A 27,554-nucleotide genomic window follows, 5' to 3' on the forward strand; every position below is an offset into this window, starting at 1 on the left:
TTGACCCTGCTCCAATTGGAACAGTCCAGCCCAAACTGCCAGGCCAGGTCCCTGACGCGGAATACAAGCAACCCAGGACCCGTTTGACTCTTATTAGGGCTCATCAGCCAGGTATAGCTTGATTCCAGGGACACAGTGAGCAGAAGACCCACATATGAGCATATCCGTCAGACTTAGGGCATCAAAAGTAAGGTAATGAATTGAATACTTGAATTAATCGCAGTTACTGGAAATCGCTCAGACTGCATCCCAATCCATCGTTTATTGTCCATCATCCCATTTCAGTTTGGACCCAGCTATACACAAATCAGTCTTGACCATGCTGCAATGGGAACAGTCCAGCATGAACTCCCAGACCAGGTTCTTCGTGAATCGGAACAAATGCAACCCAGGACCGGTTTAATCCATTTAAGGGCTCATCAGCCATGTAAAATTAATTCAAACATTCTGTTCATCACCTTGTTGGTGTTTCAGTTGTCACCCATGGACAAATTGGTACAGGTCAGGGTATACATTTTCATACTACAAGAGAAACCTACTTTGCAGATGCCACATTTTTTTATGTTCCTGTTTGTTGCTTTGAATGGGGATGTAGAGTAGGAGGTAGGACCCTGGGGGCACGAACAGCGTCCAGAGGTCATTGGACAAAGACAGCACAGGAAGTGGCAATGACAAAAGAATGTATCTGCACCCGGAAGAAGGACGTCATAGCAGGAGTTGGGGCTAGGAGTAGTTGTACACATATTACACAAGGGAGACCTGCTACTCAATAAACAAATAGCTATAGAAGATATATTTGCTTCTGTTTTGTTTGTGGTCCTGCTGCTTGTTAATTGTGCAAACCTGCAGAATGCAGCATCTGTTGACAAAGAAGGAGTGCTCATACCCACATGAACACCCAGGCCCATGGTAGTGAATAAATGCTCCATCTTCACTATAAAGGTAGAGGACGTCAGTCAAATGTGTCCTAGATACTGAACCCTCAATAAATATGAGGTATGTAAAGGAATTCAAGAAAATGAAGAGACAGCCAGTACAATAAGACTAGTAGTGCACTGGTTTACACGCGGGCTGCATTGAAACTACCAAAATGTCTGGGAGCATTCTAGGCCACACAAAAATACAAATCAGAAATCAAAGTGACAATTTATGTTGCCCTTTACATGACTTCAAAGTTTTGCCACAGCAGAACAGATGGGCCACATATCCATAAACTACATTCCACACGACAACTCAACGGTTCAAGAAGAAATCCCACAACTGTTCAGGGGCTCAGGCAAGGGCACCAATTTATAACTGCACTTCAACAAAGCAATCCACACTTTTTGCCAGAATCACCAGAAGGTGGCATTCTGCCTCCAAAGAGCGGCAGATCTTGGTTATCAACACCCTGTTGGCCCTCGATATCATTGAGGAATAAAGGGCACAACACCCTGGATTTCTTCCATAGCAGTGGTACTAAAAAACAATGTACAAAGTACGAATCTGTAGACATGAATCAAATCAATAAAGACAGTGAGAGGAAGAGAACGAAACACAGGGCCCCACATCTCAGATATGATAGAACAGTTGAATGAGCTCAGGTTTTCATTGAAACTTAATCTTGAGAAGGCTACCACTAATTACATCTGGAAGAAAACTGCACATACATCACAACACTCCTTGGAGTTATTCATATAAAAATTCCCAGAGTTTTGGAGTTTCATCAGAAGCGGAGTTCTTCAAGAAGCCATCCATAGAATAATGTTCTACGATGGTCTTTGCATTTAACAACAGCAACGATATCCTCATATTTGGTCAGCAAAACAAGAACATGGCATAGCTCTCAAACAAAGACGCTGAGCCCTGGTGGAATGCAATCTCCTGCTTAATACCGAAAAGAGTGAGTTCTAAGAACATGAGGATAAAGTTCTTCGGGGCCATGGCCTGAGCCGCCAAAAGATGGCCGCGTCTGGCTGAGGCTCCGCACTTCTAGAGACCTCTTCTGCCACACGGAGCTGATTTCGCCTACATCACAGCAATAGCTGACTGCTTTTGTGGAGCAGGCGCGGTGGCACAGGTAGCTGTTTTATCTTTTTTTTCTGTGCTCTTAATCGCCCGGTCTCCTCCGCGCCTTGCTCCAGTCAGAAGCCTCGGGAGCGCCCGCCATTTTGTTTGCGGCAGGACACTGCTTTTGCTTTATATTGGGATTTCCCGGTGCCGCTTGAGGAGTGGTGAAGGTGTTGTTGTGTAAATTCTCCTCTGACAACATGTAGAGGAGCAACAGTTTTTCAACAGAAATATTGAGTTTCTCTGAGCTTCTTTGCTATTGAGGAACTTTTCTTTCAGACTTTATTTTGAGGAGACTCTTCTGTCATCATTCTTCCTGGGAATACTGCCTGTGCTTTCAGATATGTACTGGTGTGACCATCGCTTCTTTCCTCGCACTCAAACGATTTACTTGAAACTTTACCTACTGTATTTTCACTTCTCTCAGAAAGGACAGCTGTGACTGAGTCTGCATGCCACGCTTCCACTGAATTTCTTAACCTCAGGTGCATAAAGTAGACTTTTCTGTTTTCAGTTTGCTGTGGTGGTCTTTAGAGGAGTTTCTTCACTGTTTGGATACTTTGACGTTCCTAGCCATTCTTAGACCTCCTGGTGCAGACTCTTACCCCTTTCAGCTTCAACTCTTCAATATTGAGGATCTCTCAGACTGTTCTCTTCGCAGCACACGCAAGCATACACAATAATATATTTCAATCTACTCCTTCACATTGCCATCTATGTGACTGTACTGCACCTTTTACATCTATCCATATGGAGTCCTCTCGTTCTATAGTTCAGAAGAGCGCCTCATCAAATCTGTCTTTTCTTCGCAAGGACTCTAGCTTGGCTACTGCTTCCAAGCGACAAAAGAAAGAAACCAACTCTCCTACCAAGTCTCCACTACCTATAACAATGGAGAACCTTATGGAAGAACTCAAGCTTATTAAACCTTTTCTGATTGATACCAACACTACTATTCAAAGGCTGGAAGAGAAATGGTCCAACTTAAAAATCTAGAGTATCTGAGGTAGAACAGAGAATCAGTGACACTCACGACGTGATTCCTCAAGTTGCAGCTATGTCCAAAGAGATTGCTCATCTTAAGACACAAACGGAAGATTTGAAAAACCGCAATAGGCGCAACAACCTTAGAATTTACGGTATTCCTGAGGGAGGGGAAGGTTCGGATATGCTTGCCTTCCTAAAAAGGCACATTCCAAAAATTGCCAGTCTCAAGGATGGCACTAATCTTAATTTGCAGCGTGCACATCGCATCGACCCAAGACCTGGTGGTTCCTCCTCCACTTCAAAGGTTAATTGCCCTAGAGGTACAAGTGTTCTATTTTTGGAGTACACAGAGTTGTTAATGGTCCTCTCGGCAGCTAAACTTAGAAATCAGATGTTATGGTCCGGCCAAAAAGTCTTCTTCCCCAAAGATGTGGCCCACGCTACTGCAACTCGTCGCAAAGAATTCCTGTCTCTTCACCCGGCTCTTCGATCAATGAACGCTAGATATGGCTTGGTACATCCCTGCAAAAAGAACAATTGATGGACAGAATGCAGAACAATGTCATACATTCACCCCAGTACAAATATCTGGGCCTAAATCCATCGTTTTTTTTGCTCACCATGCCATTCCAGTTTGGACCCAGCCATATGCAAATCAATCTTGACCCTGCGCCCAATGGGAACAGTAAAGCCCGGACTGCCAGGCTAGGTCCTCCCTGGACTGGAAACAAGCATCCTAGGACCGGTTCTGGGCTTTCAGCCCTTATCAGCCAGGATAGCTTGTTTCCAGTGGCATGGAGAGCACGGGACCCCCGTCTGGGCATACCTGTCCCACTCGGGGTGACAAATGCAAAAAGAACAATTGATGGACACAATGCAGAACAATGTCATACATTCACCCCAGTACAAAGACCTGGGCCTAAATCCATAGTTTTTTTGCTCACCATGCCATTCCAATTTGGACCCAGCCATATGCAAATCAGTCTTGACCCTGTGCCCAATGGGAACAGTCCGGCCCGAACTGCCAGGCCAGGTCCTCCCTGGACTGGAAACAAGCATCCTAGGACTGGTTTTGGGCTTTCAGCCCTCATCAGCCAGGATAGCTCGACTCCAGTGGCATTGAGAGCACGGGACACACGCCTGGGCATACCCGTCCCACTCGGGGCGACAGATGCAAAAAGAACAATTGATGAACATGATGCAGACCAGTGTCATACATTGTTTGCTTGGTACATCCCCGCTTCTTTAACGTCGCCTATAAAGAACGCTCCTATTCATTTGATCGTCCTGAGGATCTAGGACAATTTTTTTCCCCACCACAAAGTGGGATGAAATGGACTTCGGAGGGTCCTGAGAATTGTCTCCTCTTATTTTGTCTTAAATTTTTCAATTTATCCAGTTTCATTCTATTGTCCTGAAGCTATTGTCTTCTTTAGTTGTCGTCAGTTTGGCATGTTTGTTTTTATTGCTGATTGTTGTAGTCTGTTCGCCTTCATGGGAAGCCCTTTCTTATCAATCCCTCTGTTTTTTCCTTTTTCTCCACAGATGCCCTCCTTCCCGTACAGACTCATTCCTCTGATGTTTCCCTCTCCACTACCTTCCCATGTTGTCCCTACTGCGTATGGTTTTTTTCTTTTCAGTGTTTGATAAGTGTCAATCCTTCCTTTAGACATTCTACTTACAGTTGTCAGATTGTTTTATGTATGCTAATCTATGTTTTTGATAGTTATTCCCTCCTTCTGTTTTTATCTTATATTATGCTGCCTGCTCATCGTGTTTTTGTTTATTGGTTCTTATCGTTTGCCGTCTTTTCTCTCTTCATGGCTCCCCACCTCCGCATGCTATTCTTTTTCCTCTGGATCTGTATTCCGTCATTCTTGACTGAAGCCTTCCGGCTCCATGTCAACCTCTCTTCGTGTATCATTAATTCTTACTTCTCTCTTTCTTTCTTTTCTATTCTCTTTCTTTCGTTCCTCTCTTCTATGTGTTGCTTTTTTATATTTCTCATTTTTCCTCAACATTCTGTCTTGGATCACTTCAGTTTTTTAAATTTTCTTCTTTTATTGTTTCTGGTTTATTGTTATTTTACTATCCCTTCATTGCTCACTTTTTATGCATAGTTTAGCTTGTTTTCACATGTTTAAATTTTTAATACTAATGGTCTCAAATTCCATATGTTGTTGCTTAGTGTTTTTTTTTCTTTTTATCATGAATGATAATGTTCGCATAGTTTCCTGGAATGTAAAGGGTCAGCGAAACACCGTTAAGAAACAAAGGGTACTTACTCACTTACCTAGGTTGCAATGCAAAATTGCGATGCTTCAAGAGACCCATCTCAATGATAATGACATCACTTGTCTCAAAAAACAACGGGTCGGTCATGTTTATTGTTCCCCAGCTAAGGATAGGAAGAATGGAGTGGTCACCTTAATTCCTATGTCCCTCTCTTTTGTTTTAGAGAAGGAGGAGAAGGATGAAGAAGGTAGAGGACTCCTTTTACATTTCGCTATAAATGGCCCTCCTATTTCTCTCCATAACATATACGGCTCCACTGGTGTTGATTCACAATTCTGGATGTCCATGTCGCATACCCTTTATTCCTGTCCTGATGCCAATTTATTGGTGGGAGGGGACTGTAATCAGGTTATGGATCTCTTCACGGACAGAAAATCCAGTGCTAGATACATTCCCAATAAGATGTAAAACGTTTTTACAAATGCTATTCGCTCGAGAGGTCTGGTAGATGCTTGGAGGATATTTCACCCGGAGACCTTAGAATTCACTTTGTACTCCCCTACTCACAACTCTTCTTCTAGAATAGACTATATTTGTTTAAGTCCTCATCTCCTCTCTAATCAAACTAATGCTGAAATTGGATCCATCCTTATTTACGATCACGTCCCCGTTCTGATTAACTTAGATCTTCCCTCCGAGCCTTCTAAACCTCGCAGATGGCGCTTCAATAATTACTTACTTGAAGATCATAATTTTTGGGAAAAGTTCAAAGAGTTTCTGTCAGATTTCTTCCTCAGGAATGTCACTCTGGATATGCCCATTCATACTATCTGGGATGATTTTAAGGCAACAGCCAGAGGATTTATCATTGACTATGTCACGGTTAAAAGGAAACAGAGTATTAAGGACTTATTAGCTTTCATTAAGCTTCTTGAAAATGCCTACTTTCCCTCTAATGAAGATACACTTTAGAAACTAGTCCAGGCTAGATTAAGCTTTAATAGAAAATCCACGGAGGAAGCTTCTGGGGTCTTGCTCAAAGTTAATTCTAAATTCTACGTGTTCACAACAGAGCTGGTAAACTGCTTGCAAACTACTTTAAGGTAAAATTCCAAAGATCTAAAATACTTAGCATCATAGACGACGGTGGTGTTAATCATTTCAAGGATGAGGAAATCCTAAAATGCTTTACGGATTTCTATAAGACATTATATACTCCTGATTTTTCTCTTTCTGATGCGGCATTAGAATCCTTTTCTGAAGTGTTACTTCCTCGTTCTTCTTCCTCTACAGCTTGCTCTCTATTAGAAAAGGACATATAGAATATACAACGTTACTTCGCATGCGTTTAGTACGCATGCCATTACTACGCGGTCGTTAGTACGACCGCGTTTTTAGTTCGCATTCCTTTCCTACGCAGTTCGGAACAACGAATTGCAGTAGGGGGTGCTGGATGTTGGAATAGTATAATTTACTATTCCAACTCCAGTCTATGCGGACACTAGGGAAGGTGTTGGATTTTAAACCCAACACCTTCCCCCCCCTAACGCAAGTCGCTGTTCCGACTTGCGTAGTAAAGGTTTTCTAAGTAACAACGCGTGCGTACTAACGTCCGCATAGTAATGGCATGCGAAGTAACGCATGCTAAGTAAACGCCGTTTACCGGACATATACCTTTCTGAACTTAAATTAGCCTTAGCTCAATTACCTAAGGAGAAATCTCCTGGCCCGGACGGTTTTACTGCCGAGTTTTATTCTGGCTTTTCCCAGATTCTTCTTCCTCATCTTTTATCTCTATTCCAATATTGCATTTATCATAAGGAGGCTCATGGCTCTTTTCTTGAAGCCATGATGTTTAATTCCAAAGAAGGGTAAAGATCCGCCTTTTTGTGCTAATTACCGACCTATTTCTTTAATCAACTTAGACTGCAAGATCTTTGCGAAGGTTCTTGCTCTCGCATCAATAAAGTTATACCTGATTTGATTGGCCATGAGCAGACATGGTTTGTCAAAGGTAGAACACTTGCAGATAATTCTAGAACTATTTAAAATATTCACCTTGCTTCTAAAAGTTCCTCCCCTGGCGCTGCCATAACCCTTGACGCGGAGAAAGCTTTCGACCGTATCGATTGGCTTTTTATGATGCGCGCAGTCAAGTGGCATGGTTTTGGCCCTGTTGTTTTATCCCTTATTAATTTGTTATATTCATCCCCTTCTACTTCGGTCTTTGCTAATGGATTACAATCTCCATATTTTTCTCTTCAGTGAGGCACTTGCCAAAGCTGTCCTCTTTCTCCTTTGTTTTTTTATCTTATCTCTTGAACCCTTTCTTCCTTCCCTTAGACAATCTTCTGCCGTTTGGGGTTTTACACATAAGTCGGTTGAAATCAAGTTCACTGCTTATGCAGATGATATTTTTTTACCTCTCTGATCCTTCTACCTCTTTACCCGCTTTCACTAATCTTTTATCCTCTTATGATAACCTCTGCGGTTATAAATTACATTTTTCTAAATCCGAAGTTCTCCCATTAAACAAATATTGTCTAAGATCCATGTTTGACGGGACAGATTTCAAATGGAGCACCAATTCCATTACATGTCTGGGAATAAAATATTCCTCTTCAATTGCTAGAACGGTTCAACTTAATCTGGATGACATTTTACTGAAAGTATCTGGTATGGTAGTAAAATGGTACCCTTTGTTCTTGTCCTGGTGGGGTAGGCTGGATACTTCTAAAATGATTATGCTTCCCGTTATTAATTTTTATTTGTCCATGTTACCAGTGCAACTTCCTCAAAAAAATTTCAAAACTCTTAATGGTATTCAGAGTAAATTTCTATGGAATAACCGAAAGGCTTGTACATCTTTGTCTGCTCCTAAAGATAGGGGAGGGGTTAATTTTCCCAACTTTCGTCAATACCACTCCTCCTTTCTAATTCGTCGGGCCTTACCTGATCTTTACCCCTTTGATGATACCTCTATACCAGTATGGTACAAACTGGAGGAATCTGCTATTCATCCACTTCCATTCTCTTCATTGGCTAATTTTACTCACCCCCCTCGCTTGTTTAAGTCCCCAACTATTTCACAACTTATATTGACCTACTATCCGGTTCTCACAAAATCTTTGTCCTCTACAGATATTCCTGGACTCTTCTATAGGGCACAATAAGTCCATTAAGATTTCTAATTATACCATCCTTTGGAAGAATGAGGTTGTCAAAGGGATTATCCAGGTAAAACACCTAATGCCGAACATGCAATTCATGTCCTTTCAGGAATTTCAATCTAAGTTTGGCTTACCTGTTAATTCCTTCATCAAGTTTGAATCTCTAAAACAGATTTTAACTCAACGCATAGCTCTTATCTCCGAAGCTCCCTCCTCCTCATCAAACCCCCTGGTAGAATCATTACCTACTTCCATTTCTGTTCGGGCATCCCAGTTGTAGAAGTATCTCCATTTTTCTCATTCCACTCGCCCCAAAAGCAAAATTGAAAGTTTATGGGAAGCAGATCTACAACGTACTCTTTCTACACCCACATGGGATTCCCTTTGGACTCGCATACATCACAACTCTTGCAATGCTAGCACCCCTCAAACTCTTTATTATTTTTTTTATCAGAGACTGTTTTTAACCCCAGTTTCTGTTTCCAAATTTAGTTCCGGTACATCCCCCAATTGATGGTCATGTAAGAATACTCCTGGCACATATTTACATTCCTTTTTCCTTTGCCCTCACATTTCCGTTTTTTGGACAAAAGTATGTAAATCAATTGCTTCCGTTTGCTCCACAAGCTTCCCTTTTGATATCTACTCATCTTTTTGGGTAGTAATTCCATTAATTGGCTGGGTGTTGGCAGATTGGGCTTGTCTGTAGATTTATTAATTGCCATTGCTCTTCAGGTATTCACATATAATTGGAAGGATGCCTCCAAAGTTTCCTATTCCGCTTGGTGGAATCTCCTATGCTACCCTCATAGGTTAGAAAGAGGTTCTGCAACTACTTCTCAGCAACTCCTTCGTAAAGAAGCTTTTTGGTCCCCACTTATTAACTACTTATCCTCCATTGCATTACATACCAATCACAGTAACTTTACATTTCAGCCGCCTTGAGTACCTTGTCCATTATTTTCCAGATTGTTCTTATTCTATTGTATGTATACTGTTCTTTCAGATTTTATAATATTTAACGGAATGTTTCATTCGATTATTTGATATGGATGTTGATTCTTTCTATCTTATGCTAACAAACTCCTGAGGCGGAAAGCCGGGAGCGCTGCTTATTTTAATTGCTTTTTAAATTGTATTGTACTGCTGTGTTTGCTCACTCACCGGCATCTTGCCACGATCTTTGCCTGCCTTCAGAGGTCCTAGACAGCCGATTTGGGCGCTGCCTTGGGGAATCCTCCCTCGCTGCCGCCATCTACCGCGAGCGAGTACGCTCCGCCCACTTTACCGGCCACGCCCCCTTCCATCTGTTATAAGGGCGCGCTTATTACTAGCGCGTCCTCCTAACAAACTCCTGAGGCGGAAAGCCGGGAGCGCTGCTTATTTTAATTGCTTTTTAAATTGTATTGTACTGCTGTGTTTGCTCACTCACCGGCATCTTGCCACGATCTTTGCCTGCCTTCAGAGGTCCTAGACAGCCGATTTGGGCGCTGCCTTGGGGAATCCTCCCTCGCTGCCGCCATCTACCGCGAGCGAGTAAGCTCCGCCCACTTTACCGGCCACACCCCCTTCCATTCCCTCTCTCCCTTTGATTCCCTCATAAAGGATGTGTATGGGCCGGAGGCGCAGCGGACGGGCGCAGCGGGCGCGACGATTGCGCGCCGAAGGCGCGCCTAAGGCAAGCCCGTCTGCGCCCGTCCGCGACTGTCCGGGGCTAGGGGCACGTCACTCTGCCTCACTCACCATCTATGCCCCCGACCACCTACGCAGCCTCCAGGGATCATGGTCCCTACCATCCTCCACCTGCTCTCGCATTTCGTCCCTCGGTCTGTCTCCTGTTGTTCCTCTTGACATCCCCCCTCCTCTAGTCGTTCCTCCCCACTCTCCTAGTGACAATGCTCTCCCTGCAACCTCCAAAACCCTTGCGGCATTTTACCTTAACACCCGGTCTGCTGTAGCCCATGCACACGAACTCTCGGTACTGCTAGACCTTCATGCCCCAGATCTTCTTTTTCTAACGGAAACTTGGTTCTGCGATGACTCCCTCCCTGCCCTACTGGCCACTTTACCAGCTCCATACTACGCCCTCCGAGCAGATCGCCTTACTGGCAGAGCCGGGGGCGGCGTGGCGGTCATCGCACGTACAGACCTTCCTTTCCAAACCCTGTCCCTGCCAGACATCGCGAATACCGAGTATCTGGCTATCCGCACTACATCCATTATGCCCCCTCTTACCTGCTTTCTTACCTACCGTCCTCCTCGATCTCCTTTATTGTTTCTCCCTGACTTTCTGGAAGTCCTAGCCACAATCACCGTTAACAACTCCTCTATTCTACTTCTTGGTGACTTCAACTTCTGGCCCTCTGATCCAGCGGAATGCTCATCTTCAAAAGAATTTTCAGAAACTCTCCAATCCCTTAACTTTACATCTCATATTCACTTCCCTACCCATATCAAAGGTCACACATTAGACCAGATCTGGTCCCTGAACTGTCCTGTGGAGTCCCTCTCTATCTCGCCTTGCACATGGTCTGACCACTACCTGATCTCATTTGCCCTCCCCATTCACCCTCCGACCAACCCCCCTCGCCCCAAAAACATCTGGGTTCGTGCTTGGGGACGAGTTGATCCGGAAAACTTATCGTCCCTACTTACCACTTCCCTCCCTTCCCTGCAAGGCCTACCCACCCTCTCCCAGGTCAAGGCCATCGAACAGTGGCTCTCCTCAGGCTGCGATTCTGTTGCCCCTCTAAAACAAATTACCTCCAAGCGAGAGAAGGATGCCAACCGGTGGTTCAACGAAGAGCTCAAGGCCACCAAACTAGCGGTACGTCGCGCGGAGCGGGCTTGGAGGAGAAATTACTGCCCCTCTCTACGATTAGAGTTCATTAACATCTTGACCCAATACAAAAAAGACATCTTGGGGGCTAAAACCACCTACTTCTCCTCCAAAATCCTCGCAGCAGAAAACCAGTTGAAGGAAATCTTTTCGATCGTGCACAACTTGGCGTTTTCGGACAGAACAACTCTAAAGCCCGTCCCTTCCAAAGAACTCTGTCACTCCCTCAATAACTATTTCATTCAGAAAATAGCCAGTATTAAAGCCAACATCCCTCCCCCTATTTTTGTTGACCCCCAGTGTCCCTTTCCTAAGGGAGAACTCACCACCCTCCCCCCTCTAACTAAGGAAACCCTGACATCCATAATACCCCTTGTCAAATCCGGCTCCCCACTAGACCCCTGTCCTGCCCATATTCTCCGCCACATCTTTATCACTTGCCCAGGCCCCCCCCTTCACCTCCTCAATAGCTCCCTTTCTCAGGGCGTAGTACCGAACCCATTAAAATCTGCGGTTATTGTACCCATCCTGAAAAAGCCGGGCGCGGACCCCTCAATCCCCGCCAATTTCCGCCCCATCTCCCTCCTGCCATTCCTGGCAAAGGTGCTCGAGCGCCATGTCACCTGCGCTCTGAGCTCTTTTGTGGAGAAGCATGGAGCACTTGCCCCCCGCCAGGCCGGGTTCCGCCCCGCACACTCTACGGAGTCCGTAGTCCTCTCGGTCCTGGACAACCTCAGGGAGGGTATGGATACTAACCAGCCCCAGGCCCTGGTGCTCCTCGATCTCTCAGCCGCTTTTGACACGGTGGATCATACCATCTTGCTTTCCCGTGTCAAGCCGGCGGGGATCGGGGGCACCGCTCTGGTCTGGCTATCCTCCTTCCTGAGCGACCGCACCCAGGCTGTCCGCCTGGGCGACTTTACTGCGGACGTTCGGAAAGTTCAGTGCGGGGTCCCCCAAGGCTCCTCCCTTTCCCCTCTTCTGTTTAATCTTTATATTGCCCCTCTTATCTTTTCTCTGCAACAAATGGAGGTCGCCGTATTCAATTATGCGGATGACCTCCAGCTTGTTTTTAATCTGTCTTCTTCCCTCTCTTCTGTTCTAAATTTCCAATCTATTATGCTCCATATCCGGGACTGGATGAACCACAATCACTTGAAGCTCAACCCAGACAAGACCGAGCTGGTGTTGACGGGTGGTTCATCCAGCCCCTGGTCCTCTTTATTCTGGCCCCCCTCTCTTGGCCCTTCACCTATCCCTTCTACCTCAGTCAAAACACTAGGCATAAAACTCAACCCTCAACTCACTCTTCACTCTCAGGTTAGTTCTGTGGTTTCTTCTTCTTTCCTATCACTGCGCACTATAGGCAGGGTGTCCCGTTTTTTTTCCTTCACTGCCCTCAAACTGATCATCTTGGTCATGGTGGTTTCCCGCCTGGATTACGGCAACGCCCTATATGCAGGTATTCCTGCATATAGCCTACGGCGTTTGCAACAGATTCAAAACCAGGCGGCCCGCCTGTCTTTAAACTCCTGAAATTTCACCACACTACCCCCCTCTTGAAATCTTTGCATTGGCTTCCTGTTCGTGCTCGGGTCCAGTTTAAGCTCGCCTCCATCACCTTTCAGGCTCGACTGGGCTCGGCACCGGCTTTCATCTCTTCTGAGATTACCCCTTACGTTCCCACCAGGGAACTACGCTCATCCACCCAGTCCCTTCTCACTATCCCACGGTACCGGAGAAAGAAATGGGGAGGCTCGAAATTTGCGACACTTGCCCCGCTCCTCTGGAACTCTCTTCCTCTTGAACTCCGAACCCTCACCCTGTACCCGCAATTTCGGAAACACCTCAAGGCTCATCTGTTCATGAAGTCCTTTAACTAACCCTCCTGTAGTTTGTTTTTGTTTTTCTGCTCCGGTCCTTTGTTAGTTGTAGCGCCAAGAAACCGCTGGTGTATGTGCGCTTTAAAAATAATTTAAATTCAAATTCTTTCTTTCTCTTCTTTTTTCCCTCCCTTTCTTCCTTTTTCTCTTTTCTTTCGTTCCCTAAAATATTTTTAAAATGCTATTCTACTATGGTACATACTTCCTTAATTTTGTTCTATCATCGATTTTTGCTCTTGACAGTGTGCTAATTAACAAGTTTTTCATCCTATGTTTAATTTATATATTGCTTGATATCTTCTGTATCGCCCCATGAGTATTTCTTTAACTCTGTACTGTGTTATTTAATTGTTTCAATAAAGCTCTTTAAACAAACAAGCATTTACAATGCAACAGTCTCGGCATTGTTAAAGTTAGAGCTATTGGCATTGCTCATGACAATGCCGTTTCTTTAAATGTTTTAAAAACAAAAACATAAACAAAAATAATGTCATGAGCAATGCCAATAGCTCTAACTTTACCAATGCCGAGACCGTTGCATTGTAAATGCTTGTTGTCTTCATTTCCAGGTCTCACTACAGCTCCGAGAACGATGCGCCTGCTGCGGAGATAGCTGTCTGTAGACACTAGCGCAATACAGTGACGTAAAAGATGACTAACTCGTGGCTCCTCCAGGGACAACCAGACGTCACTTGTTCGAGCTGTGACCACGCTGGGAGCAACAGTCGAGTGACACATGGGCTCCAAAACGATTTACACCTTCGTGTCAGCTAAAACACACCATGGGGAATGAAGTTAAACTTGTCTGTCGCTTCGTACGGTGCTAAAAGACATTTATAAGCTCCTTGTGGCTGTGCCATATGTGGGGCTGCATGTGCTGTACAGGAATGTCAGATATGTGTGCATGAATTACACGACCAGTGACTCCTTACATAGGACGGAACACAACCAGATCTGTTCTTGCTTCATACATGTTTATTATTACTTAGTGGAGTCTTTTTATCAACCTTTGACTAAAAAACGACAGAGTAAGGTATTATGTTCTTGGATTACATTGTGTGCCCTATAGGTTAGATACCACTGTTTACAGGGCGTGCAGAACTCGCTACTAATTTACAATAATATAACCGGGACCGCCAGGTTACACCCGGATCACTACAAACGCACCAATCCAGAGTTACCTTTACATAAAATACACATCTTTGACCACAGATTTCAGTCACATACATTTCTCCTGTCGGTGCATTAACCACAGATGCTGGTGTAGACACGGGATAAACAAAAGGTCTCCGCAGCACGTGCTTTAACTCTTTAAGCTATCTCAAATTACAGTCGGTTAGCGAACAATTAAGTAAACGAGCTTAACTAACACGTCTTCCTTCTTGGGACTTTTTGTGGGGGTAGTGTTTGTGGAAATAATGAATACACGCAGGCGGAGCATATGGCGACTGTCATTGGCTCTGCTCCTCGTGACGCAGCCTATCATAACTTCGCGCCTGCCTGGGCCTCACAGTTTTGGTTTCCCGGACTACAGTGTCTGCCCACAGGGTGTCTTCTCAAACAGATAAAAGAAAGTCTATCGTGCAGGGCGGCCTGGGCTGGTAGTTTCCTCCGGTCTGTGGCAGTCTGTCGACCCACGCAGCTCGCGTTGAGCTGAGCCTCTATGCCCCTGCACAGAGGCCTGTTGAGCGGAGGGTGCTCGCGAGACCCGGCAGCTATTGACACGGACGCTTTTTAAACACCGAGGTTTGCTTTCCCCAATAAATAAGGGCGCGGCCCGTGCCAAGCGCGCCATAGAACCAGCGCCGCTCCGAGGACAGGGTGAGGAGAGGTGAGGAGACCAGAGCAGCAGCCGGACGCAGGGGGAGCGGACGAGCACACCACTGCCTTTCTCCGAGGTCAAGAAGAAATGCCTCGGACAAAGGCAGTGGCGGATTCGGGGGCGTGTTTGTCTTTTCTCTCCTCCAGCCATTGGCTGAAGGAGAGAATGAGACTTTCTTTAAAAAACACGCCCCCCGATCCGAAAAGGACGGGGCATGATTGGAGTGACGGGACCTCTTCTCCAATGGCTGGCCAGCATTTACGAGGCCAGCCAATGGAGAACAGGGCAGAATAGGGGCGGGTTCAAGCCCCTCTTCTCCCAAGTCATTAAATCTCCGGACTTCCGGTCTGCCGACCGGATGGTCCCGAGACCTAAAAAGGAATTAATCCTAACCATGGTAAAGTGCAAGTACTCATCAACATACCCCTGCCAAAAAACATAAGAGCTCTCCAGTTATTCTTACGGTGTTTGATACATCAAAAACTAAACTGTACTGAGACCACCAGCCAGAGAGTTGACATACCACAGTATGGAGCAAGCACGGTCCACCAAGTGTGTAGAGATATTCACAAAAATCAAAGAAGCTGTGAAGGATGCAATGTTCATAGCGGTACAAAAGGGGGTGGTGATGGACGGAGCATCAGAACCAATCAAACACTCACACCCAGTCAACAGATCTGGGTTTGATCCATCACCGTTCTTTAGCCCACTCTGCCACCCCAGTTCAGACATGGCCATATGCAAATCAGTCTGACCCTGTGCCTCATGGGAACAGTCCAGCCCGAACTGCCAAGCCATGCCTTCCCTGGACCGGAAACAAGCTTCCTAGGACCGGTTTCTGGCATTTCAGCCGTCTTCAGCCAGGCTTGCTTGAATCCAGTGGCAAAGTGAGCAAGAGACTCACGACTGAGCATACCCTGCCAACTTATGGCGAACAAAGCGGTACAAAAGGGGGTGGTGATGGACGGAGCATCAGAACCAATCAAACACTCACACCCAGTCAACAGATCATGGCTTTTTTTGACCCCAGGCTGCGTCCTGGAGTAAATGTCAATGCCAACCGATTTGGAACGCACTGTTTGATGCTCCATATCAGTATGACACTGTTTCCAGTCCTATTACCACTTCAGCGCATCCTGGGACTTATAGTCTTGGTTTAGCTTAGCTTCAATTATCTCACACGTAAAAAGTATTTGTACATGGAAAACTAGCGCTGGAAACAAGGTAACATGAGATCGTATCGTAACCGGATATCGGGGACAGCCGGACTGGTAATGGAAGGTAACACACTTCTCAACACAAGTTCCCCTGCCGAAATATTTGCACTGACACTGCAGACATTGGGGCAGATTTATGACGACTGGCGCATCCCTGCATATCAGCAGGGATGCGCCAGTTATTATGCGCCACAGCTGCGCCACCATGGATGCGCCGCATTTATAATGCGGCGCACCATGGGGCAAAAACGGCACAGATGCGTGACGCATCTGTGCCGAAAAGTGGCGCATTGCTGGAGTTGCGTCGCAAGCGCGACGCAGCTCCAGCAATGATCTGGGGGGCCCTATCTGTACAATGCTGCGTCAATCCTTACGCCTGCTTCAAGCAGGCGCAGGGTTTTGACGCAGCATGGGCCTAAAAGTGACTGAGTGAAATCTTGTAGATTTCACTCAGCCACTTTTAGGAGGCGTTCCTGCGCCGGAACGCCCCCACCTGCCCTGGAACGCCTACATGTGGCGCAGGGCTTTACAACGTGACGCATCTGGGAGATGCGTCACGTTTGTAAATGCCCCGCACCATGGCGCAGGATTTGCGCCGCTGCTGCGTCACAAAAGTGACGCAACGGCGGCGCAAAAGTGCCGCAAGTGCAACATAAATCTGCCCCATTGTGTTCACCCTTCTTTGCGCTTTACAAAAACAAGACCCAGTCCTTCATTACAATTTGGCTGGAACTCGTTTTTCAGTTCCTTGTGTATCTTTTCCAGCTTTGTTTTTCCATTCCACACCGGTGTTTGTAACCCTAAATGTATCGTGTGGTAAACAGAACTACAAAAATACACAGGAAAATAAAAACAGTAGTGAGACTTCACGGTATAAAAGTTATTATCCCTGGTCTTCTGCTGTCTCCACCAAGAATGTCTATGACCAAAAAACTCGACCGTTAGCAAATCTCTTTAGAAGTATCCCTAATTTACTGGGCGTTTGAAAGCCTTAGTTCGTTTTGAGTTTTTTTATGTATTTCTTTTGCCTGAGAAAAGGGTCATAACCCTTTCAACCCCCACCTTCAAATAGGTTATTTTGCATTTGTTGAAAGTTATGCATCACTTGACAGTTTAGGTTGGAACAGTATTTCATCTCTCGAGGACGTGCATGTATTTTCTATAAACAAGGAAATGAACACTTAATATACAACAATTCATTTTAAAAGGACAAATCATGAGTTTCAAAACACTTACTTCCCAATAACCACGCTTGCTTTTTCCACAACCGCAAGATTTGGCATGCTCTCTTTTCTCAAAAACCGTTCGCCATTAGTACACACCAGCACCACCTGCTCGGCGTTTTCAAGCAAAAGCTCGTATTGAGCGGACATGATATCACACAAGCGAGGAACTCGATTGCAATCAGTCTGTACCTCCGTTTCAAATGCGCTCTCCCCGGCCGAAAAGGCTCAGCAATTGCACCTCTGGACTTCAAGTTAATGTTTGAAAAAAGATTCCGAATCGAACGCACATCTGACTTTAACAACGCGCAGCACCAAGATTTGCTACGACTGTTTTTTTTCCCAATCGAATGTTGCCTCTTATTTGCAGTTAGTTGAGTGTTAGCTTTTACTTTCTTAAATAATTATTTTAGGGAAAGCTCTACATCTGACGATTAATCCAGCAGCACTAACACCAACGTGAGTATGTTAAGTCAATTGTTTTCCTACTAAACAACTGGAAGCTAGTTTCAACCAACACATCACTAACTTTGGGAGCCTAAAAAACTCTCGGCTCAATGGCCTTTTCAAGGAAATTGTTTCAGAGCGCCCCCTTGTGGTGAGTGCGCTATTGCAGTTCAAGGACATGGGAGGCATTTGGCAACAAGACACGTCGATCTACTTTCTCACGTGCCAGATGACGTGCAGCCAGAGTTCTTCACGCGGCGAGCTAGCCATGATATTCGAATGAACCAACAAGAAAAGCGTTGTCTCGGCCGTTTTTCGGGACCAATCCTACCTTAGGAGAGGACTCCGCCTTCTTCTCCTGGGCCCCAGCCGACCTATTGGGCCACGGACGGTGTGTGTACAGAATGAGTGCCGGTAGGTGTCACCCTTTCATTTGAAAGAATGCGAATTTGTCATTAGAGCCCACTGTCTTTCGACAAACGCTGTTTTGAGGAGTATATTGTAAGATGTGTGTGTTTGTAAGAGAAAATGAAAAATTCGAATAAAACTAGAGGTTACATTGGCAGAAAATGAAAATTGCCCCTTTCGATTCTGTGCGAGCGTTTTAGTGAACTTTTCTGGGTTTTTCCGCGACATCCTGCCGAAAAACGTTCATAGGATATGCACGTTTATTAAGTCTAAGGAAACTTTTATAAATTCTATCCAGCTCCTTGATATTTCTCTTTATTTTTTTTACACCATAGACAAAGTGGCCTTTGAACTCATTAAATGCCAGCATGGTCTTAAAGAAGACCTGAAGCGATGGATTAACTATTTGAGGGAGTATATTAATACCAAGCATTGCATATCCACTAGTTTTGTCTTTTACATGGTGAAAGGGTTTTTCCTAAGCTTTAATAGGTCAAAAACAGAACACATCTCTTTGTAACCGGCCCAGGCCTCTAAGTGGTAAGTGTCTGGTGTTCAGTTGTCACGCGTCAGAAAGCCCACACACTGATTATCTGGGAAGGGTCACATCACAAGTGCCTGTTCGTTTTGTCTTGCTGTCAGATTCCTCCCAATGAGCGGTCCTACTCCTGTTTATTTATACCCTTTGGCCGCGCCCAGCCATAGGGTTGCGTGAGCGACTCAGGGTCATACACATGGTCGGGTGGCTCACTACATTCCCCCTTAACTAGTTCCTTTGCTTAGACGAGTTGAGTGAGGCACAAAGTCATGGAGCCGTTCGCTGGGAGTGGCAGCCCTGCCAAGTACCACGCATCAGGCCTTAGACTAACGCATTTCAGTGGGGTGGTCTGTGTCACTGCAATCAAATGCAAAAATCACTCTTTATAGTACCTCTCAGCTGTCAAGCAGGAGCGTCTAATGTATACTGAAAGCTGGCAGTGGCAGCGCAGTGTGTTATGCTCCCTGCAGGCTTGAGGGCAGCTACTGTGCTACTATGTAACACCTCACTACCCAACAAGGCCGGCATGACTGTGACATCAGGAGAGGGGTCCCTGTCGGAGCCCAGTGTCTTTTAGTCAGACAGTGTGTTAGTCTCTCACTGAGTTGTCAGACTCACTTTAATAGGGTGGCTTGAGGGGGCGGCATTTCAAGTTTAGTATGGCTACGCTGCTCAGCTGCTGTGTACGTGGGGTTGGCAGTGCAGCTGAGCCCAAGGCTTGCACCACAGTCGCGGCAGTGGTGCAATGGATCTCCCAGGTGGACTGGACCTTCTGAGGCTCACCCAACCCGAGCTCCAGCGACGTCTGAATCAGATGCTGAGCTAAGTAAATGTCCAAGGCATGGAGAGATCAAGTGACCTGCCCCCAAAACACAGAGTGCAGCTGAAACCAGCCTGAAAGACGTAGCTCAGATCCCTAAGTAAGGGAAGCTTCTCCCCAAGCAGGCACCACCCCCTTACTTTCTTTTTTTCCCCGTGGATCAGACCACACAAGGAGATTCACACTAAAGGAATACCAGGCCCCACTGCGAAGAGTAAATCCCAGGAAACATGGTGTATGGCGCCTCATTTGTAGCCGCAAGAGCCAATCTTCCGACCTGAGCACGCAGGGTGAGACTTCTTTTGATATAATGACTGGTGCAACTGAACTGTATGAACTCACAGTAGCAGCGCGTGGCGAGCCGGATCCTGGGCTACATGCTGACTGCGGCAGTTGAATTCTACGAGTCAGCTGACTCTGTCATTAATTTGTGATATAGGCTGAGGCAGCTGAGAGCCCTGTTGGGACCTCTCACATTCAGGCTGGTTCAAGGTCCCAAGTAGGACAGAGAGAGCAGCCTGGAGTTCAATGATGCTCATCTGCCCGCATTGGTATTTTGATTGATTGGTAGGGAGGACCTGGGGGCCCAGTGAGTGGCGTACTACTAGGCTCGTAAAGCTGGCAGGATTAAGTGTTTTTCTGTCAGACCGCCCTGCAACAAGTGTCCCAGCTACAATTTCCTTGGGCCCCAGCCCGAGCCCCCTGGAATTCAACACTAGAACTCTTTTCAACAGTGTCTGATTTCACATGCTCCGAGACCCGGGTAGGGGGTAGAGCCAGTTGAGAGGAGGTGGGCTATTATCTTTAAAACCCACGAGTACAAGAGATCACTCGATTACTCAATATGTATCCCACGGTCGTGGAGAATACACATTAGTTGTTTAAATACCCCTCACACACCAAAAGGGCCCTTGGTGTCATGCTTCATCATAGGGGTCTTCCTGCCCCTCTACGGGACAGGGCGTGCTACGACCTACGTTTACGCGGGAGCACTGTTGTTGGTGAGACAGCTATGTGTGATGCGGGGGTGTGAGAGGAAGGGTCAGGAGTGAATAAGGAGTGAATTAAAAAATACCTGGCTCTCAGGTCTAGGAAAATTTATTCTGCCGGTCGAGCTGGTATTATTAAAAGGTGGGGTAAGGAGGGTGTAAGCCTCAATGAGCTATATCTCCTAGTGGTGTCGACATGTTTCGAAGCTTCCCCATGCTTCTTCGTCAGGACCTTAAGGATCCCTTCCTGCCACTAACTGTGTTGTGTTAATAACAAAGATTGTGAGAAAAATAATATGTAAAAGGAAGTAAATAGCCTCCACGATATCAATGCCTTAATAGGTCTTACATAGTCCTATTAACCTAGAGGGAATAAAAGGCGTATTAATTAAGTAGGAAGTAATTCAATCCATTGTGTGAGTACGGTGATCTGTAAAAAAAGGTGAAGAGTACTGGTCTCTTAACGCTATCCGTAACGTTATCACGTGATCTGTGATGAAGGCACTGTGTGACAAATGGACATACAACATTAAACATAACACACACACAACAAAAAGCACACACTCTATTCAAAAGGGGGACTAGTTCAATGTATATCCATGCCAGAATAAAAATCCCCACAAAAGTATGGAGGCTTACACCCTCCTTACCCCACCTTTTAATAATACCAGCTCGACCGGCAGAATAAATTTTCCTAGACCTGAGAGCCAGGTATTTTTTAATTCACTCCTTGGCTCTCAGGTCTAGGAAAATTTATTCTGCCGGTCGAGCTGGTATTATTAAAAGGTGGGGTAAGGAGGGTGTAAGCCTCCATACTTTTGTGGGGATTTTTATTCTGGCATGGATATACATTGAACTAGTCCCCCTTTTGAATAGAGTGTGTGCTTTTTGTTGTGTGTGTGTTATGTTTAATGTTGTATGTCCATTTGTCACACAGTGCCTTCATCACAGATCACGTGATAACGTTACGGATAGCGTTAAGAGACCAGTACTCTTCACCTTTTTTTACAGATCACCGTACTCACACAATGGATTGAATTACTTCCTACTTAATTAATACGCCTTTTATTCCCTCTAGGTTAATAGGACTATGTAAGACCTATTAAGGCATTGATATCGTGGAGGCTATTTACTTCCTTTTACATATTATTTTTCTAACAATCTTTGTTATTAACACAACACAGTTAGTGGCAGGAAGGGATCCTTAAGGTCCTGACGAAGAAGCATGGGGAAGCTTCGAAACATGTCGACACCACTAGGAGATATAGCTCATTGAGGCTTACACCCTCCTTACCCCACCTTTTAATAATACCAGCTCGACCGGCAGAATAAATTTTCCTAGACCTGAGAGCCAGGTATTTTTTAATTCACTCCTTATTCACTCCTGACCCTTCCTCTCACACCCCCGCATCACACATAGCTGTCTCACCAACAACAGTGCTCCCGCGTAAACGTAGGTCGTAGCACGCCCTGTCCCGTAGAGGGGCAGGAAGACCCCTATGATGAAGCATGACACCAAGGGCCCTTTTGGTGTGTGAGGGGTATTTAAACAACTAATGTGTATTCTCCACGACCGTGGGATACATATTGAGTAATCGAGTGATCTCTTGTACTCGTGGGTGGATCCCTTTGTTTATGTACAACTGACTGGGAGGAAGTATCCACCTCCACCACTCGCTGAGTGGTACCTCTCTACTCCTCTCCTTGTTTTTCTTTATATTATCTTTAAAAGCCTGGTCAGGCTGCATGCCTCTCTCCAAACAGCAACCGCACAGTGCCACCAGTTGACTGAGTCAAAAAGAATTCTTGATGGTCAGAATACTGAACAATGTCAAACATTCACCACAGTACAGAGATCTGGGCCTAAATTCATAGTTTGTTTGCTCCCCGTGTTATTCAAGTTTAAACCCAGCAATATGCAAATCATTCTTGACCCTGCTCCCCAAAGGAACAGTCCAGCCCGAACTACCAGGTGAGGTCCTCCCTGGACCAGAAGCAAGCATCCTGGGGCTATTTTCGGGGTATCACCCCTCATCAGCCTGGCTAGCTTGACTCCAGTGGCATGGAGAGCACAGGACCCAGGCCTGGCCATACCTGCCCTAATCGGAGTGACCAATGCAAAAAGAACATTTGATGACAGAATGCTGAACAATGTCAAACATTCACCCCAGTACAGGTATCTGAGCCTTTTAGTCGTTTTTTGCTCCCTGTGCCATTCCAGTTTAAACCCATCTATATGTAAATCGTTCTTGACCCTACTCCCTATGGGAACAATCCAGCCCGAACTGTTAGGCCAGGTCCTCCGTGGACCGCAAACAAGCATCCTGGGACCAGTTTCGAGGTATTATCCCATATCAGCCAGGCTAGCTTGACTCTAGTGGAATTGTGAGCACGGGACCCACAGCTGGGCATACCCGTCCCTCTCGGGGTGACAAATGCAAAAAAGAACACTTGATCGTATTCTTTGCTCCCATGCCATTCCAGTGTAAGCCCAGCCATATGGAAATCGGTCTTGACCCTGCTCCCCATCGGAGCAGTTAGCCTGGCTGATGGGGGGTGATACCCTGAAACTGGTCTCAGGATTCTTGTTTCCGGTCCAGAGAGGACCTGGCTTGGCAGTTCGGGCTGCACTGTTCCCATGAGGAGGAGGGTCAATACTGATTTGCATATGGCTGGGTCCAAACTGGGGTTGGATTAGTGGGCAAAAACATGATGGATTAAACCCAGATCTGTTGATTAGGGTGGATGTTTGAATTGTTCAGCATTCCCTCCATTATCTGTTCTTTTTGATTTTGTCGCCCTAAGTGGGAAGGGTATGCCCAGATGGGGGTCCCATGCGCACTGCGCCACTGGATTCAAGTTAGCCTGGCTGAAGAGGGCTGATACCTAGAAACCGGTCCTAGGATCCTTGTTTCTGGTCCAGAGGGACCTGGCTTGGCAGTTCGGACTGGACTGCCCAATGAGGAGCAGGGTTAAGACTGATCTGCATATGGTTGGGTCCAATCTGGGGTGGTGTGGTGGGTAAAAAAAACAATAAATTAAACGCAGGTCTGTTGATTGGTGGTGAATGTTTTCATTGTTCAGCACTCCGTCAATCATTTGTTCTTGTTTGCTCCAGTTGACTGAGAGCTTCTCTCACTAGTGTGCATTGTGACTGTGACTTTTTTTGTATTGAACATCGCGTCTGCATATGTGCACAGAACTTTAATAAAGTTCTGTCTGTGAAAGACTTGTTTACTATGTAATATCATGGTTACACATTTGTTTAACAGGGCGATCAGGTTACCGGGGCACTAGGTTAGTACCCTTCTATTTCTGGTGCTCTTCAGCATTTTTAAGATCTTAGAGTTTCTCATTGCTCAAATGGGTGTATTTTCTAATATTTATGTTTCCCTCGTCTTTATTGCTTGGTCTTTGCTTGCAAGAAAGTGTCACTCATAGTCATTATTAAAATGTCACTCATAATTACACTGAAGTTATGAAAATGTCACACATATCAATTTGAAACCTTGGCAGATATGGAGTGGGATTGGGTTGGAGTTTATATTGCTTGCTGTGGGTAAGCTTAGGACCACCCTGGACTCTGAATGATGTTGTCTCGTTGGGTGGTGCTGAGTTCTGCTGAATGTCTTGATGAGCCGCTTCTTCGATGGCTCTTTGGAGACTGTTTTGGTGTCTCCGCACCCCATTGGGGATGGCTTCGGCACTGTTGTAGTCATCAGCGTGACATTCATCTTCTGGTGTTGCAACAACCTTCTTAAAGAATGATCGTTTCTTGTAACTGGCTCGTAGCCACGACAGGCCAATATCATGGTGCCTTTCACAGCTGTGACTGTCCATTGTCCCCTCTTGTAGGGAGTGTGGAATTTGCCCCCGGGCTGCTGATAACTGACCAGCATCTGGTACCCGGACCTATCGCTGTTGTCCAGGCTCTCCTTCTATGGCTGGCATCATCATTGTTTCGCTTTCTTTTCTGGTGTGACCTTGCAGGATTCTACACGGGTTGCCTTCCAGCCAGGGCAAGTGGGAATAGTGTCACATCTCTACACTTTCTGTATGAGGGACCACGGAGAGCACCATGTCGTACAGTGGGAAGTTCTTCTGTACAATTTGAGGAACTTTTGAAGGGTGACCTCTAAGGCTGATCTTTTGTCCACAGTACGCGCAGTATCCTGTTCAACGTTCTCATGAAGCATTCCACATCCACATTTTCTTGGGGCCTTTGCAGTGTTATTTTCCTGTGTCAAATTATGAGTTGCTTCAGGAATTATCTGAAATCTCTGCCCTTTGGAACAGGAGTCCATTGACCATCCCTATTTCTTTCAGGATGAAAAACAGGGAAGTATCTTCTCCAGCAGCGGGATGACTTTGGAGATTCAACCAGTTCCACTATGTTTTTTTGTACTGTCTGTCCATCAACACCATTGTGAGGCGCCCATCTGGAAAACTGCCAAAGTCAAGGCTGACATTTGACCAAGGGACCCCACAGGGCTTCACGGTGACTACAAGTGGGCTTTGGCTCCACTTGTAAGTTAGCATGCCACACAGTTTCTCACTAACTCATCAATGGCTCCTTCGAGACCTGGGAACCATACCTTCTCCCTCAGGTGGCTTTCTTTTTTGATGCGCCTTGGTGGCTGGAATGCACCAGCTCAGTCACACTTTGGCAAAATGATGCATGCAAGACTATCCGGTGTCTGCACAGCAATAGCTCATCTGGCATTAAACTCAGCTCATTCCTGATCTGCCAAAGCTGTGATAGTCTCTCCTTGTCAGTTGTTACCCGCTGATTGGTATCTTGCAGGAAACTCCTCCATGTACCATCATGGAGAGTGTGAACAACTTTCTGGATTACCTGGTCCTCTGATGTTACAAAGTTGACTTCAGTTACAGTCAGCACTTTAGGGCACGCATTTTCACTCACTCTTTACATGCAGTCATCCCACTGTGTGACGTCGTCAGAGGCTCTTTCTCTCGAGGTACGGGGTGTTCTAATAGGAAGTCTGCAGGTATGTTCACTCCCAGCCTGTTGACGATGGTGAACTGGTAATGTTGAAGCTTAATGGCACACTGTTTAATCCGTAGAGAAGGGTGCAGCGCAGTTCCTATGAAGAGAGAGACCAGCACCTGATGGTCGGTGATTACTTCTTTGGACCGGCACCCACACATATCTAAGTGGAACTGTCCGCAGCCCCATTTAATCGCTACGGCCTCCCTCTCGATTTGTACATAGCAGACCTCTGTCGTATTGAGCACTGAGCTAGCAAACGCAATGGGGGGCCATCGGCCAAGTTCTCTTTTCTGTGTCAGGACCGCTCCGAGTCCTACTGGGCTGGCATTTTCTGTTGCTTTGTCAGGGTTGAAATATGCCATTTTGATTCTGTCGAGCAGGACTCTTTTGGCATTTTCAAACCCTTTGGCCTCTTTATGGCCCTATGTTCATTTCACATCTGCTTTTGTTAGGAAACAGAGTGGATCTACCAGTGTGGCCAGGTTAGGGATGAATCAGCCACTGTATGTTGGTATCCCTAAGAAGCTTCGGAGTTCAGTAGCACTCTGGGGTGCAGGCACTTGCTGGATGGCATGCGATTTTCTTCGCTCTACCTACAGGTAAAACACATAACCAAAGAATTTGATCTTAGTTTAGAAAAAAGAGCACTTTTCCTGATGGAGCATGTCCTGTGGTCGTTAAGCCTCTGTAACGTTGCATGCAACCAGGTGTGGTGTTCTTCAATGGTTTTCGAGTAGACAAGGATATCACCACTGATGTTCATGATGCCTTGCAAATTGGAGTGTCTTTCGTATGGTGTTTGACGAGATCCTGAAATGCAGACGTTTGTAGCGCCTCGGGCCAAAGTGCGTCAAAAATGATACGTATTGACTGTCCTTTTCTAGGTGTAGCTCATGATCCCCTGCATTGAGGTGGAGCAGCGCAATTTAGAATCCACCCTTACATGTCACAGAAATGCAATTATATATGTTCGTTTGACTTTATATTCTCTGTGTGCCTTATCTTTAATAACATGTGAAGCATTCAAAGTATTAATTAAATGTATTCACTGTAGAGACTAGAGATTCATATACTTATGCACTAATGTTCAGTCTAAAAATGAAATCGCATATGTTTTATGCATGTTTCATGCTTGCTCTTCAGGTTATGTTTGCATATGTAAACATATATTATTTTGCTCACGTTTTACGCTTATTTTTCAAGTTACATATGTGCATGAATAATCATGTATTCAAAGTGCACATTAAATGCTTATTTAAACTTAACCTGACTACAGGCCTCAGTTGAAATACATTTTGCTTTTACAGCATGTTTCTCTTTCCTTGCAGGTTTATTATTTTGTAGTTAGAGAAATGCTTATTGTCTGTATCAGACTTCTGATAGAGAGTCCTAGAGGGAAACTTAGCAAGAAACGTGGAGTAACAATGGTCAGAAGAAGCTTTCTTTTTATCATGTACCGGGATGGCGGGATGTTCAAGGCTGAAAACTGCAGTCTCAGTTCGATGCGTTGTAAATTCAGACCTATGTAGTGGATGCACTTAAGGAATGTTCTGATTAGTCCCTTGTGGTGTGAAGAAAGATAAGATATTTTCTGCATCTTCTTTTACTTTTAAGTTGGTATTCTCACAGTTAGAGTCATGCAGATTCCCTTTACACTTAGAGGTACAGATCTCTCTGCTTGCCTTATTCTTGATAGTTTGAGGCTTTACGCAAAACACTTATTTCCTTTTTCCAAGATTTCTACAGAAGTCTGATCATGCTGACATCTTCTATGCTCCCGATTTAGAGACCCTTGATCGATGACCCTATATTTGACTTATTTTAAGAAGGGAAGTTTCTTTATGGAACACCTGTTCACTTTTATTTGTTCCTATATTATTGTGGCTGTCACAATTCTGTATTTCATTCTGTTGCAC

The 27,554-nt window shown here is 45.4% G+C and overlaps 2 protein-coding genes across 2 annotated transcripts in view; one reads left to right on the forward strand and one right to left on the reverse strand.

Annotated features, from left to right (window-relative positions):
• Nucleotides 1–17,979, reverse strand: part of AMDHD1 (amidohydrolase domain containing 1) — a 193,964-nt gene extending 175,985 nt beyond the window's left edge. Inside the window, exon 1 of the mRNA XM_085653371.1 lies at nt 17,439–17,979. Within this exon, the coding sequence (XP_085509497.1) occupies nt 17,439–17,575 (137 nt within the window). The 5' untranslated portion in view covers nt 17,576–17,979. The remainder of the gene's footprint in view (nt 1–17,438) is intronic.
• A 164-nt stretch (nt 17,980–18,143) lies between these two features.
• The window catches only part of CCDC38 (coiled-coil domain containing 38), a 1,141,020-nt gene continuing 1,131,609 nt past the window's right edge, over nt 18,144–27,554 (forward strand). Inside the window, exon 1 of the mRNA XM_085653370.1 lies at nt 18,144–18,286. Coding sequence (XP_085509496.1) covers nt 18,277–18,286 — 10 coding nt within the window. The 5' untranslated portion in view covers nt 18,144–18,276. The remainder of the gene's footprint in view (nt 18,287–27,554) is intronic.

This window comes from Triturus cristatus, chromosome 4_1 (assembly GCF_964204655.1).
Source record: "Triturus cristatus chromosome 4_1, aTriCri1.1, whole genome shotgun sequence".
Classification (NCBI taxonomy): Eukaryota; Metazoa; Chordata; class Amphibia; order Caudata; family Salamandridae; genus Triturus; species Triturus cristatus.